Genomic DNA, 15,498 nt, shown 5'->3' with positions numbered 1-15,498 from the left:
TTATATGAATAAATAAGCGATAACGAAGTAAAAAAAATTGCATTTGCTATTGTTCTTTAACTTGTATTGATGACAGAATAGAACCCTCAACTTTTTAAAATTACTATATAACACAACAAATAATTATTTAAGCTATACGCAATATTGTATATGTCTGTCTGTCACGCTTTCACAGCTAATTCGCACTTTGAAGACACCGTAATCCAACATAGGTAACTTTTTATATATTTAATTTCTACCCCCAGATACCAGAAATAGAATTAAAGTTTTTAGGTATGATAACGCATCCGAAACACTTTGGCGCGGTTGGCGCTGAATTTTTATATTTCTAGCTGCGGACCGGGGCTTCGCTTCCGTGGGATTTTCGGGATAAAAAGCAAGTACTTACGATTTTGCGTGAAAATGAAATATACATTATACATATACATCGTCATAAACTTTCGCATTTATAATATTAGGATAGAATTAAACCAAACATTAACAAATGCGAAATTAGATTGAGTTGGAGAAAATAAGTCTGATGAATGTTGTTCTATAAATATATTGTAGTAGGTACCTAGGTCGTTGCTGAATGTTTGGAAACAAAAAAAATAAGTGAACTTTCTTGTACTACTTTATGTCACCTATAACTTTAGTGTGAATTTTCAGTTATACCTACTTATTTTAGTGCCAAAAATTCAAAAATTTAAAAATTTAGGTAGGTAGGTAAGAGAACAATAACTTCGCAAACAACATGTGTATTCGATTATATACATAAGCTAGCCAACATATAGGGTTTCGATACCGTTTGTAACTTTATGTTTTTTTTGCCGAATAAAACATTTTCTTCTTTCTTTCTTATTATCCATGCGCGTGCAATATTTTATAAATTTCTATCAAGCTACAAAACGTTGAAGGGACTTGGAAAAAAAAACAGAAATATGTAAATTTTACCTGAAGTTTTAATATAAATCAGTCATAATTTAATTAAGTACATATATGGCATTGCTTAAACCCAAACAATACAAACACGTAAAGGTTAAGGGCCTCGGAACACTTGTTGGTGACGAAACTCTTTAAAAAAACTGTCTTGTCAAACTATGTCAAACCTTCGTTGTCACAAATAGTTTTAGAAAAACATTAAACAAACATTTTATGACCCATATAACATAATGGCAACATTTCAATTTAATAATTTTTAAATGATTAGACAAATATCTATAACTATATATTATTATTAATAGGCGTTTGCTCCATTTCTGGATTTTTGATTCATGTTTTATGACTAGTAATGGCCAATTTGCAGGATTTTTTAATTGTAAAAATAGTATAATAAAAAAAATAGCAACCATTAATAAAAGCTATGTGTATGAAAAATTCGCGAAGGTGCTAGTTGCTTCCTGCGATGAATTCATATAATTTATTTCGATACTTTTCTGAGACTGAACGGACACGGACGTGACACGTGACACCGAGTTCATATACAATATACATTTTATAAAATACCTATTAGACATACGGAATATCAACATACGGTACCTTGTGTAGATCTATGCGAAGTTTCAAGTAAATATTAACACTTATAGTAGTCATCAGACGCGTCCATTGTAAAGAATGCGAAAAAATATTTTTGAGCACCCATTCTAGAATTGTTAATACCCAAGGTACCATATGTTACCCTTACGTATGTATATAGGTATTATAGGTGTAATAGCTTGTACAGTGTATACAACGACATTTTAAGACTCCGGACGAAACATGGAACTGGCACGCTCCTGCTTCCGCCCGATAATCAGTTGATAAAACTTAAGAGGTAGGAAATAGTAACAGTAGACGTTACAGTGTAGTTAATCTTCAATTTACTAAAACAATTTGTACCGCGACAGGTATGTTCGTTCAAGGTTAAACAAGGTTCAATATATTATGGAATTACTTATAACATATCAAAATATGAATAAGTACAATACTCAAACAGCAGGAGGAAACTAGACACCGCGACTCTTACAGAAATAAAAAAATATAAAAATTATTATATAAACCTGATACACAACATGGAAATGGAATATAGTTCAGGTCCCAAGCACCAGTTGATTGTGCAACATCATTTCTTACCTGGCAGTGTTAAAACTAATATGTTATAAAAAAGATTACACTTATTTGTACTGTAACAGTTTCATGGAAATGTTCGTACGAAAAAGAAAAACAGTAAAAATAGATAAATTATTTTCTGAAGACTTTTACTGTACCTATAGACCATTCAGAATAGTCATTATTTGTTGGTACACACAGTGACAGGATACGGAAACATAATACATATTATATTTGAAAACAAAAATTATTTTTTTAAATCAACCCGGTTGGTTTTTTACCTAAAAATATGTAACGATCAGAATAAGTAGGTATGTTAGTTTACGTAACGTACAAACCGATGTCATTGTTGACACGTTCCTTCGATGTTTCGATTGTATATACTTTGCGATAAAAGGGAGAATCACGAAGGTTTCCAAATAAATTCGGATGGATCTTAATGATCAAAGTATTTTTAACTTTTAAAAATTAGGGTAGCTAGCAAAACTTTGAATATTTTCTCGATGGTGCGATTACCAAAGGTGTTTAAAAAAATCCGAATAATGTAGGTAGTATTAAATTTTGATAATTAATGTATTTGAATGAAATGGTTTTAAAATCACAGAAGTTATAGCATTCTGATCAGTAATTCAAACAATTATGTTAAAATTAAATCACACATCAAACTGTATTCAATAATTTCTATCTACAAACTATAAATATGTCAAAAACAATTAATATATTAACTTAAACTACTGGGCGGCTTATGCAAATCTACTCATTCTTTTACGTAAGTACATAGGTAAGATATGTGATAAATTAAAATGGCCTTCGATTCGATGGTATTTATTTTAGCCTTTTATTCCAAAAATTCTGGAAGCGCTAAATGTTAATAATCAATGGTTTTTCAATTGTAGTGAGTTCTGCTCGTTGCTACTGTTGAAACAAAACTTTAAGCTACTATTGAAAAACCTTGTGACACAATAAAGTGAACTGAATCGACACTCGCGCTCTTGTTGTTAGGGGGCGATAAAATCTGCCGTTTTCAGAGGAGATTTATCTCGTCTAGATAACTGTTATTACACGATAGTGCGCACCTTATGGGACTAACTATGGGCGCTTATCGCAAGCTTTGTATCAATGCAAGGAGAAACTATCAATGTCTCCTTCATCCCTTCTCATGATGAGAATGTAAGTCTAGATTACTCTATAGCGAGCTGGGACATCAGCAAGTCCGGCGGCGGTGGCAGGCCAGGCTGTAGAGTGACGGCCACGCCGCGGTTTAAAGACACCGCTGGGTAGAAAGCACCGCGAAGACCCGTGAATGCGATGTCGCCCTATGAACAATCATAGTGAATATAAATATAACCATAACTTATACTGTATTTCATATCCTTACATAAAATAAAACAAAGTTTTCTGCTGCATCTGTCCAAAAAACTACTGCACGGATTTTTATGTGGTACATCAATAGATAGTGTGACTTCCGAGGATGGTCTAGTTGTATAGTTTATTATGTTTCTACCAGAGCGAAGCCGGGACGGTCCGCTAGTATTATATATAAAACACATTTAGTACTTATGGAAGTATGGATGGGTGGATGTGGATAGTATGGATTTCAACATAAACATACTATTTGAGAAAAATGTAAAGTACCTACTTACATAAATATTAGTCGTAATATTTTTATTAAAAATGGGGGAATTTATGTAAATATTAATAAAACTCTTGGTAAAAAATAAAACTGAGTGATTGACTGACAGACAATGCACAGCCGAAACTACTGGGCGTAGAAAGCTGAAATTTGGCGTGTAGTAGTAGTATGTAGTTTCCTAGGACAATGTAGGGGGACACTAAGAAGGGATTTCCTGAAATTCCCACGGGACACGGATTTTTACTTAACATACGAAGTTGTGGGCAAAAGCTAGTGTATATATAAACCTTTGGACAACTGCATCAAATCCGATGCATGGTCAAATAAAAGAAAGCTTTCAAACAGACAGACGCGTAGGGCGACTATGTTTTGCGACAGTGGATCGATATTGGTTTTACACGGTTCTATGTCAACGTCAGTGTTACTTGACAGGTGACAAGGTTGGTGTTGATATCGTACAAAATTTGCATTTGTTTATTGAAATTAATTGGTAAATATCAACAAGGATAATTATTTATGTATGACAAAGTCATGCTGAAGGACTGAAAGAAGCAGTTTTCTTTAAATTAAATTGATTTACAGTGATTTACATTTGTTACAAAATATGGTTTCTGTTCGAGAGTAATAAAGGTCCTTTAGTCGTAGTTTATCTCGGGAGTTTGCTGTTGTAACATCAGGGCATACAGGATCGAAGTTTCGAGGCATTTCCTGTTCATCGGAGCCGTAGAAGGTTGGACAAGATGAGGAGCCTGCCTTCAGCAGGCATGTGTGCCAGTTGCCTATTATTAATATTGTTTGGTGTCATCTGGTAAGTTTGATAGAATGAGATGTCTTCAGCTTGCGTTGCGCTTGTGAATGTATTCTGATTTCTTTCAGATGTGATGTTCCCAGTGAGAGGCAATGTGGCATCCATTTTATATTGAGGGTGGCGGGTTCCCAGCACATAGTGGTAAGCCCTACAACTCTTAAAGATGCCCAGGTGTCTGTTTCTTAATTGTGTGAATTGGTTGTAATTAATTTTTTTTTTTATTTCAGTTGCGGATTGGGATTTTGATTATTTTGAAGATTTTGGTATTGTGGAGTTACATGGATTTATTCCTGTTAATTATTGTATTAAGTACAAGACGGTTGCACTTTTGTTGGTTCACTGGAGGTGAACTGTTGGCCGCCGCAATGACTGCCAGTTTTAATAATTACTTCAGGACATAAGTTTTCTCACACAATTATCCAGCAAGCTTTCTTCACATGAAACAGGTCGTACCTTCTTTCTTTATTATTTCTATGCCGGATGTCATTAGCTTCCAACTTAAGATTTAAAATTTAAATTTAGTTATTAAATATCAATGGTGGCGTTAACTTATTAGCATACATAGAACTCACAGTTTATACCACTGAGCTAGATTAAATATAGGGATATGTATGTAATAATATTATAATTTGCATTATAAAGTGAAAGTAAACATATTACATAAAAATAAACACCTGTATTCTGGATACCTCGGTTTAATTTGTTTCCTATTAGTAGTTTCCCCAATGAATCAGCAGGTAATTTATTTATTTTTATTATTTTTCTCAGTACTTGAACGCTAGTGCTGAGACATTTATTATTTTCTTTTGTTGGTGGGAACCAAGGTCAAATTTATTAAGTTTGAGGTTTCCCACATGACAATATTTATGTAATGTAAAAATTTGAAATGTAGTTTCTCAACAAAAAGTCAAATATCAGATATAAAAAGAATCTTGATAAACAGATGTACAGAAAATTTTACAAGTTGCTTTTTATTATTTTCGTATAGAATCCAAAATAAAAATCATAAAAAGCACTAACTCGGTAGTACAAGCGCAATTACAATTAAAAATTGCTTTGCTATTCAGCATGTCATGCTAATGTCGACGTGTTTGTCAAAGGAATGTTTTATAAATTTGAATTTCAAACGCACGGTTATATTATGTTCGATAGACCAACTTACAGAAAAAGAATAACTACGTCTTCGTGACAGATATTAAAAAAAATAAAATACAACGATGTCAGTCAATAGGATATCAAAGTGTCCAGAGTCATTGCAAATTCGCCGATAAAGCCGTTGCATAGAGTTCTTTTTTAAAAAAATTATAAATATAGTATTTAAATAATACTTCTGCGAGTCGATGTGAATCATCCTTTAAATTTATCTTATGAAAGATATTCGTACACTATTCTTATATAGGATATAAAAGAAATATAACTTTATCGTTATTAAAACGTAAATTTTTCGTGATATTGTCTGTATTTTTAAAAACTCTCCAGTCGTACCAGAAAATAGACCTTTACAGGCACATTTTCATAAGATATAAGATCTCAATATAATAATCAATTTAATATTTACAACTGGCGAGGAACAGAAGGGGTCCTCATAGCCACATAAAAAATATTTAACTTAAAGCATACTACAAGCATTTCGAAACAACCACTGCTGAAAATAAATGCCGAAGGTAACTCATTTATGAATGGGCCAGCCCTCCCACTAGCGCACGTTTTTATCAATTTCTTTTATTTAAACTAAAAAAGTGATGTTACAAATTATGTTATACTAGATATATAGACGCAGTTGCATCAAAAAGAAAACGATGACCACCAAAATCCTTAAAGTAAATTGCGACTACATTTTCTACGATGGAAAACTATCATGTTCCGGAGAGATACTATTTAATAAAATTCTTTAGGTCCAGCAGCTCGCTAACACTTCTGTCCCGGGCCACGCCCGCGGCCCGCGGAGATGAGAGATAATCTTTACATCAAGTACCTGCGGGCGGTCGTCCACGGTGAACTGCAGAGTGCCCCTGGTGAGGTCCAGCAGGACGCCCACACAGCTGCCCTGGGCCACGCCCCCGGCCACGCGGCCTCCGTGCGCCCCTCCATGCACGAACCACGACCGCGTACTGTCTATGTACATCGCCCAGCCTAGCGCGTCCGTGCCTGGGTGAATTAATTAACATTTCTAAGTTTTTTAGCAGGTCAGTGTCTTAAATTTTTTAGGTTCCATCAGTGTATTAAATTTTATAGAAATCTCTTTTAAAGATTCAAAAGCTCCAACATTTATTTGCCAACTATGAGTAATATTAATTAAATACAGCTGGAATTGAGAGATCTAGCTGAAAGCCAAAATAAAAGTGAAATATTGTTCAGGCCTAAACGGGTAATAAAACCAGGTGTGTTTGGATTCTTAGTTAGACTGACTGGACCACGCGTGGTAGTGAATGAGTAGCAGCTGCCATGACGCGTCATTAAGTTTTCTGCTTCCCATTGAACTGAACACTATGTGAATACAAACCTAGCATCTTGTCCCTGGCGACGTCGGCCCTCGCGATGCCTATGGCAGGGTCGGCGTCGGCGTCGTAATGGTCGAGCCTCAGCTTCCAGTAGTGCGTGCCGCGCGCGAGCGGCTGGTCGGCGAGCGCCACGCGCGGCTGCCAGCCGCCCGCGCGCGCGCTCAGCCCGCCGTCGCTCAGCTGCAGCCCGTCGCAGCCCTCCGCGCCGCCGCAGCGCGCGTCCCACGAGAACCACGCCACTGGAATGTAACAATATTATACTTGCCTGTCGTATATTCACATAATATACACGACAGTGACTACTATGTGATCGATCAATTTATAGTAACACTTTTTTTTTTTTTAGTTTACAACCCCACAACGAAAATAATACCTGATTTGACTTGATCGCCTTATTAGTACCCTTTTATGTCATAATTAACCTTTAATTTGCCAGTCACCAGGGACAGTCAAGGACATATAGGAATATTATAATGAAATACCGGGTGATGTCTGCAGGCCGATGACCTCGCTGTAGGGGCCGTCGCCGGCGCCGTTGAAGGCCTTCACTCGAGCACTGTACAGGGACGCGTAGTGCAATCCGTCTATTGTGCACACTGTCTCGCGACCGCAGTACACTTCCTAAAAAAACAATACATACATATAATAGGGACAAATCATACATGAGCAAATTGAGCAAACCCTAAGTAACTTTGAGACTTGTTTTATGGTAGTGTTGATAAAGACTCGACTCTTCCATGCTTTGGACTTATTTCAAATATAGTTTTGGCCAATTGATACTGGTCACTTTTAAGTTGATTAGACGTAAATATATAACGGTTTCGCTAGAGATTTTTTGAGTCTATGACTTCTTTATATTATATATTAGACATAAGATTTTCTTTTTTTATTTTATGCTCCAGGGTTTAAAACAGGTGGCTTACATCAAATCTTACGAGCACTAGAAGTGAAAAAAGCATTATATATAGATCAACTTGGATATTTAAAACACTTAAAAGACGTAGATATAAAGTTTTAGCATACATCGTCTCGTTCTTCTCAGTCATTAGGCAATATCAACGTGCATTAAATGACACTTCTTTTCTAATTGATTTAATATCGCGCAATATACACCGTGCACTCACCCGGAAGGGCCCGCCGAGCCCGTCGTCCAGCTCGAGCACGTAGCCGCGCACGGCGGCGGCGGGCGCGCGCCACGCCAGCGTGCACGAGCATCCGCGCGCCGCGCACGCCTCCACCGCCATCGAGGGCGCGCCCGGCGCTGTCGTGTGCACGATACGGTCGTCAATATATCAAAACGGTAAACAAACTGTCTGTACGTTTAATATATATTTCTATGAAAATTATATAATAATAATTTAGAAACATCTGATGCATCTGATCTGATCTACATCAGATGTTTAGTACACTGGAGTTAACTAAACCTACGGGCCGGTTTTGAGGAATTTTAGAATTGAATATAGTTAATGATCAGAGGTCAAACATAAGCTACCGCGAGTGGAGCTGCGGGTAATAGCCATACTTTATTTCCTTCTTTTCAATTGTAGGACTAATAGATAGGTAAGACTAAACACTAAAACATTTAGAGTAGCTTACCTGATGTTTTCAGTTCCCTTTCAGCAGCTAGATTTCCAACGACAGCAAAATAAATTGTGAAAAATACCAATTATTTAATTTTTTTTCTGAATATATTGTAGTAAAAGGTCAAGACATAAGAAAGTGAATAATAAAAAAAATAAAGAAGTATTAGGTACATTTTGGTTGCCAAACTGAGTCGACGTAGGGATACGAGAGACATTACGTCACTCATGAATTCCGAACCAATAGAACCTGTTCGCAACGTTAAAACCCCCGTGGTGAAAACGTTAACTTGAAACGAATAAAAGCTAAACGTCATAAATGGAAAACAGCCGTGATATTAGCTCCACATAATATACAATTGAAGGTTGTCTGCACGTGTACCTTATTCTCGTCTATTTCTGTCACCAAGCAATCTCTGTGTGTGAGAAAGGCAATGAAATTACAGGATAGTGTGGCAGGCAACCTTACACCACATAGTGTTGCAGGCATAGGCAGTAGTGATCTACCATTAGGTGTGCCGCGTGCCTGTTTGGCTGCTTGTTAGTATAAACAAATAAAGGTATACTCACGTATGCACTCAATGAAGTTCATGGAGCGTACAGTGCGCAGCACAGGTTCGGTGTCGAGCGTGAGCGCGGGCGCGGCGGGCGGCGGCGACAGCGAGGAGCTCAGCTTGCTGGCTGTTTGCTGCGCGCGCATAGACAGAATGCTGCCCACCTAACCGACAAATATCTATGTAATTCAACTCTATTTTTTTTAATGGATTTTTTGTTTCCATGGGTTTTTGTTTTGGGTAGTTTGTTGCGAAAGATTGTGATGTTTTTTAAACTTTTGTGCTTTAAACACTATATACTATATAACTAGCGGCCCGTTCCGGCTTCGCTCGAGTAAAAACATAATAAAATATACCCCTAAACCTACCTCAGGTATCACTCTATCTATTGGTGAAAACTACATGAAAATACGCGCAGTAGTTGTGGAGCTTATCGGGTACAGACAAACACGGTAGAGGACTTTGTTTTATAATATGAGAGGATGTGTATATCTTTAAGGTCGATGAAACGTCAGCAGCATTAAATGAAAAAGGTTCGAGCTATTTTGTTAAATGATGATACAGTTACGATTATGGAGAAGGACATCCCGGAAAAAATATTGTTTTGGGGTAAAAGACACTTTTACCCCAAAACAATATTTTTTCACATTTCATTGAGAAACTAGCCACAAGAAAATATAAAATAATTTCGTAAAAAATTTCAAATACATAAAGTCAATGCATACATTCATTTAAAAGTTTTCAAATATTTCAATATAAAATGGGATATTAGTATATAAACTGGTGCACGCAGAATGCGTGAGGTTTGTATGGAATTGAACGTATGCATGTATGTATATGTTCAATTCCATACAAACCTAAACATAATACAAAAGCTATGCAGTCAGCCAGTCACAAAATACAGGTATGACCAGGTAGGCTACCATACCAATGGTAGGTAGGCATTCTTGATAATAAACGCATACATTCACTAATGTGAATTTATGCATTTATTGTATGTTTATATTTATGCATTTGTTGAAATGTTCTGTTTACATTCAATTTGTTATCAGTAATAATATAGGCCAATCCTATCAGGTGTTATTATCAGTACTACAGCTGCCCTGCTCCACCCTGTCTGTATGTTGTTATCTATTACAAAGATAATTTTTTTGTTGTTGGACTAAATTCTTACATCATCATATCATATTGAGTAATGATTTTTTTTTGCTTTTAAGACAGAAGTTTTTTTTAATAATGGTTTAGTTTGTTTTTATAATTACATACTTTTTGAAAATGGACATTCCAACCAACTTTAAATTTTAGATTAATTATAGATTATGCATATTTTTTACAATTCTCTGACCTTGTCAACTACATTATTTGTATATTAATTAAATTAGTGATAAATTTTAATCATATTGTTTAAGGCTATATTATAATACGAAAAATTCTGGATTAGGCCACTTTGGCGCAAATATTGAAAATATTACCTGAAGAAATGCTGCATGGTCAGACTCCTTCAATGCTTCTATAGAGAAGTGTAGCAAGGCAGTGGCTTCGCGAAGCTTCTGTGCGGCCTGAGACGTGAGCGAGCGCATGCCGGCCGCGGTCTGCGAGCGGGTGCCCCGCGCCGCCCTCACCAGCTCGTCACGACGGACTTCCACCGCGTGTATCACTTCTGCACAGGCTTGGTCTATCTGCTTCTCAAGGTCTTCACAAGATTCCTGAAAATCATATTTAAACATAACCTTAAGTCATGTAACACTGTCTGATAAAATGAGAAATTAGGAAAGAAAACCCTGAGTGTTGACATTCTGTGTGAAGTAACTGGAAATGGGTTCAGAGTCAGATAGATAATACTCACATTAATCTTTTCACTTGATCCTTTTACCAATTGTATATATTCTGTCATGGCTTTAGCTTGTTCAGAAAGTTGATGAAGTGATTGTGATAGTTCAGTCTGAAAAATAAACATTTCATTATTATCAGAATGGCAAATGAGGTGACTTACAATAGTGAATCATAGTCACATAACCTGTATGTGGCTTGGTGAGTGGTCCCACTCTATGTTCCCCTGTGTCCAACAGCAAATAATGGAAAAATGCATACCTTATGGGCCCTGGCAGCTGTGGCTAGTTGTTGTGTCTCATGTGTGGCATGCTTTTCAGCATGACAACGTTGACAGATAGGGACTAAGCATGTGTTGCAAAATAATACTGGGGAGGATCCATGGTCAATGCATGTGGTGCCGAGTGCTCTAAGTACATGCTGTGCTAGGGGACCACGAGTCGGATGCCAAGCATCTCTGCATCCCGCACAGTATCGCACCGAGCATTGCTCACAACGCACTATGGCTGCTCTGCGCTCGCCTTCGCACATCTGACATGCCTCTTCAGCAGGTGGAGATCCAGTAACTCCTCCGAATCGCTCCACGATAGTCCGCATAACGCGGAACGGTGGCAAACCGTCAGCTCCATTATCATCTAAGTAAACTTGTTTTCTACACAATGGACATGATAAAGTAAATGCCGCTGTAGGAAAAACGGGCGCGGCAGGCGTTCCTGCGTAACTATTAGGCCTTGATCCACATACCACGCCGCTATCCGTTTCGCTAGACACAGACGCTTTGTCAGCTTCCTGGTAATCACTAGAAGCCACTGAATTCTCAGTTTCATGGACAGGGCATTGTAAACCTGTCGCACAGCTACGGCATAAAGCGTGCCCACAAGGTAAAAGCACAGGTTCCCTGTAAAATTCTTTGCACACAAAACATCTCAATTCTTCTTCCATTTTTAAAGGTTTATTTTAATGATGTGATAAACAAATGCAAAATAATAGTGATGTAATAATTTATTGTTGGGCTAATATTATTCATTGTTTATCTGTTAGAATTATTATAAATAAATATATTTCCTACAAAAACACGACACTTACAAAGCAAGCATTGCCCAATAAGAATTTGATTAAATTGAATGAGCGATTCAAATGAATTTGAATGACACTATATGAATGAATTTGAATGACACTATTTGAATGAATGAATAGACTATCCTGCCGTTATTGCTCAATATACTTTGCAATTTTGCTTGGAATTTGTTAAATCTGCAAACTTACAACATTGCAGCGTGACCCGCGCGCGGGCCCTTTCTTTTGTGATTGCAGCGCTATCATCATAATCCATGGATTTAGTACGTACTTCGACGGAGTACGTACTAATTCCATGTCATCATCATCTGTAGCCATCCGTGACGCGCTATCATGTCAGTATACACATATTATTTTACTTCTAGCCAAAGTGTACGCTTCTAGCACACGTAATGTTTGTTCTAGCAACGTATTCCATGGTGAGTGTAGAAGAACTGGGAATCTAGTCGTGTGATCGAAATGATCTAAGATAGGATCATGGAATTAGTAAGTACTGTTGTACGAAGTACGTACTAAACCCATGGATAGAATCGATATGCCAACTATCGATAGTTGGCAGCTATGGTTGGCGGGTTGGCAGCACCCATATGGATTTAGTAAGTACTTCGTACAGAGTACAGTTACTGATTCCATGGCAGTACAGCACTACAGGTAATGTCAATGTCAAGTCCTACTTACGACAATCAATGTCAAGTAGAAGTGTTTTGTTTGTGTTTGTCTGTTTGTTTTTGCATGTTACATATTATTTTCTAGGGGTACATAGGTATACAATATATTTACCTGTGCGAGAAAATAGATTGATAGTTTGATAGCGTAGAATTAACTTTTTTCTTCTGCGAAACTATAAATTGCGACGTTGTTATAAGCCACCGGCCTCAAACCATATGTAATAAAATGGATTTCGAATTTATGAGTGCGACCGAACATTTATTATGTTGACATGGCCGATTTTGGTTTTGTGTAAACTATTTGTGAAATTATAGGAAGTGATTATTTATTTTTAAAATATATAAGGTCGTTTACAATGGAAGAGTCAAATTCAAATCAAATAATATCGTCGGATGATAGTTGCGATTCGTTAATGAAAAATATGAAAAGCGAACTTACTGGTAAGAATATTTCTTTACAGATAACATAAGTTAAAATGAAACGAAATAGTACATTCACAGAGTAAGTACACTAGATATTGTCACTTCTCTATAACTAAGTACCTATACTTTTATTTTAGAGTTTGGATTGAGTGAAGAAAATTTATGTAAAGAAGAAATGTGTGATCTTTTGCAAGCATTGAAAAATTCAAAAGAATCTGTTAATACCAATGAATTTGTTCAAAAGGTAATGTACTTTCATAGTTTTAGTTTTAAGCAATAGTGTCTTTATAGTGTTATTTTAAATTAAAAGTAAAGAATATTCATTTGGAGGTTTTAAATAACATCAAAGCCATCTCGGCCTTTGATAAAGATGTGTAAGCTTTTATAAACAATTGATTAATATCTGTTATATCTACATAATCTAGGTATATATTAGACTTGACAAGACTTAGTACCTACAAACCCTTTTTTATTTAATGTTGCTGATGTTTCTCCAACTTGGCAGGCACCATTGAACATGACTTGTATCTCTAAAATATATATTTACATCTATAAAAATAATATTTGGTTTTAAATTGGAAGGACCATTCTCAATTAATTTTTACTCATTAGGTTGATGAAGAAGAACCTGCCCAATCATCAAAAAAGGTGATGAAAAGGAGGTATATAAATGTGAGGGACAGACGTCTCCCATGGAGTATACTCCCTGGTACTATTAGTCTAGCTGAAAAAACTCGAGCACTTGGTGTCTATGTTAAGTTAATGTCAATAAACACTTATCATCAAGCCAGACAATCTAGCAATTTTGCCAGTTGGCCACCACCAATACAAATAGTTGAGGAGACTACTAGAGTCCAGCCACTTAGGTCAACTAGAAGTGGACGATCTGTTCCTATGTACTGTGGCTTTGATGATGATTCTACTGACTTAGACTTTGTGATCAGTAAACCTAAGAAGAGGAAAGTATCTAACAGTGAAACAAATAATAGTGAAAGTAACACCAATAAATCCCTGGGTTTAAAGAGAAAACCATCCAAAGATGAGAATATTAGGCCTGTGAAAGAGGCCAAACAAAGTATGCAGAGTAATGGAATTGAAATTATATCATCAGAAATTAAAGTGAAACCTAAAAAAGACCTTTTTACTTTGATAGAAGACTGAAGTGGACATGAAAAGAAAGCTATTTGTTGGATAATTGAAAAATAGTTCTGTAGATTGGATGTCATTGCTATTATAAATTTAGAAAAACTACTTTAGAAAAACTAACTAACTGCTTAGTGTATTGTAAATTGTGAACTATTATTTGGTTATTTGTGAATCAAAAGTTTGTTTGAAAACTGAATATACAGTTTAAAATTAGGTGCTTAGTTCAAGATTTTTGTTGCTTGATATGTGCATTTATAAAAAAAATGTAGGAATATGTGATATGCATTAATATTGTAGAATCGCTATATGTATCTTTATCCACATAAGGTACAATGGTTTGCAAAATATTGTGTTTATTTGTGATTTGTTGAATGAATCTTTTCAGGCCTCAAATGGTATCATGAGATATTTCTTTTTTTGTTAATTTATGTGAGTGAAAGACTAATATATGATCAAAATTTCTAACTGAACACATTTTATTTTGTTATAAAAGTTTCAGTGAAAATACATGTTTTTTTTTCTTTCAGAGTAATATTTGTTTTCAAAGATTAAAGTAAATGATATGACAAATTGGTGTTTTAATTTTCTTCACTTTCTTTTTTCTTAATATCACTAACTTGTCTACATAGGAGTAGAATATTAGTAGGAACTAATATTATAAATGCGAAAGTTTGTGAGGATGTAAGTGTGTACTTAACACTTATATCCTCACAAACTTGAAAGAGTAACAAACATCTTTGTTACTCTTTCACGCAAAATCTACTAGAATTTGTATTTGATTGTTATGAAATTTGGTAAGTACATGGGTAGAATATAACCTGGAATAACAGGGTAATTTTCATCCCGAAATTCCCATGAGAGCGAAGCCCCAGAGAGCAGTATGTAGTAAACCCACGAAAGCTTTCTGCTACTGGGTTTGAAAGCGTCATTTTCGTATCACATCGAAATATAGGTACCTACTCTACGGTTTGATCCCATTGTGTCTACCATACCGCGATTTTAACACTTCTACACATCGGGAGAAATATTCTCGTTGCGTAGCTGTAGATAGCTGTGTTACACATTGCAACTATCTTTCCCCCAATGAGTAATAATTTTCTCAATGGCACTCTCTATTCACGTTATTTTAATCTTCGTAAGTATAATTGAACGTGAAACAGAGTGCCGTCGAATTTTTTCACCATATTGCGGTATGATACATATCGGGAGCA

General features: G+C 36.0%; 2 protein-coding genes and 1 long non-coding RNA gene across 4 annotated transcripts; 2 read left to right on the top strand and 1 right to left on the bottom strand.

Moving 5' to 3' along the window:
• Positions 1–923: 923 nt before the first annotated feature.
• On the bottom strand, positions 924–12,099 carry Trim9 (Tripartite motif containing 9). The gene is made up of 9 exons (XM_053757178.1): positions 11,235–12,099; positions 10,990–11,085; positions 10,616–10,849; positions 9,160–9,307; positions 8,134–8,270; positions 7,492–7,630; positions 7,012–7,248; positions 6,484–6,656; positions 924–3,383 (listed from the first exon to the last, which is right to left on the bottom strand). Exons 1-9 carry the CDS (start codon positions 11,913–11,915, stop codon positions 3,249–3,251), a joined length of 1,980 nt encoding a protein of 659 aa, XP_053613153.1. The 5' UTR covers positions 11,916–12,099; the 3' UTR covers positions 924–3,248.
• Positions 4,117–5,188, top strand: LOC128676816 (uncharacterized). Of its 2 annotated transcripts, XR_008405466.1 has the most exons (4): positions 4,133–4,190; positions 4,346–4,508; positions 4,577–4,649; positions 4,736–5,188. It is a non-coding gene; the product is annotated as an uncharacterized LOC128676816 (long non-coding RNA). The 2 variants fall into 2 exon arrangements; XR_008405465.1 differs by having other exon boundaries at positions 4,117–4,508.
• Positions 12,100–12,734: 635 nt separating the features above from the next.
• On the top strand, positions 12,735–14,857 carry LOC128676815 (uncharacterized). Its single transcript, XM_053757187.2, has 3 exons — positions 12,735–13,159; positions 13,279–13,385; positions 13,754–14,857. The coding sequence occupies exons 1-3, from the start codon at positions 13,075–13,077 to the stop codon at positions 14,300–14,302; spliced, it is 741 nt and encodes a 246-aa protein (XP_053613162.1). The 5' UTR covers positions 12,735–13,074; the 3' UTR covers positions 14,303–14,857.
• Positions 14,858–15,498: the final 641 nt, after the last annotated feature.

The sequence above is a fragment of the Plodia interpunctella genome, chromosome 16, assembly GCF_027563975.2.
Source record: "Plodia interpunctella isolate USDA-ARS_2022_Savannah chromosome 16, ilPloInte3.2, whole genome shotgun sequence".
Classification (NCBI taxonomy): domain Eukaryota; kingdom Metazoa; phylum Arthropoda; class Insecta; order Lepidoptera; family Pyralidae; genus Plodia; species Plodia interpunctella.
This window is presented reverse-complemented; position numbering and strand designations above follow the sequence as displayed.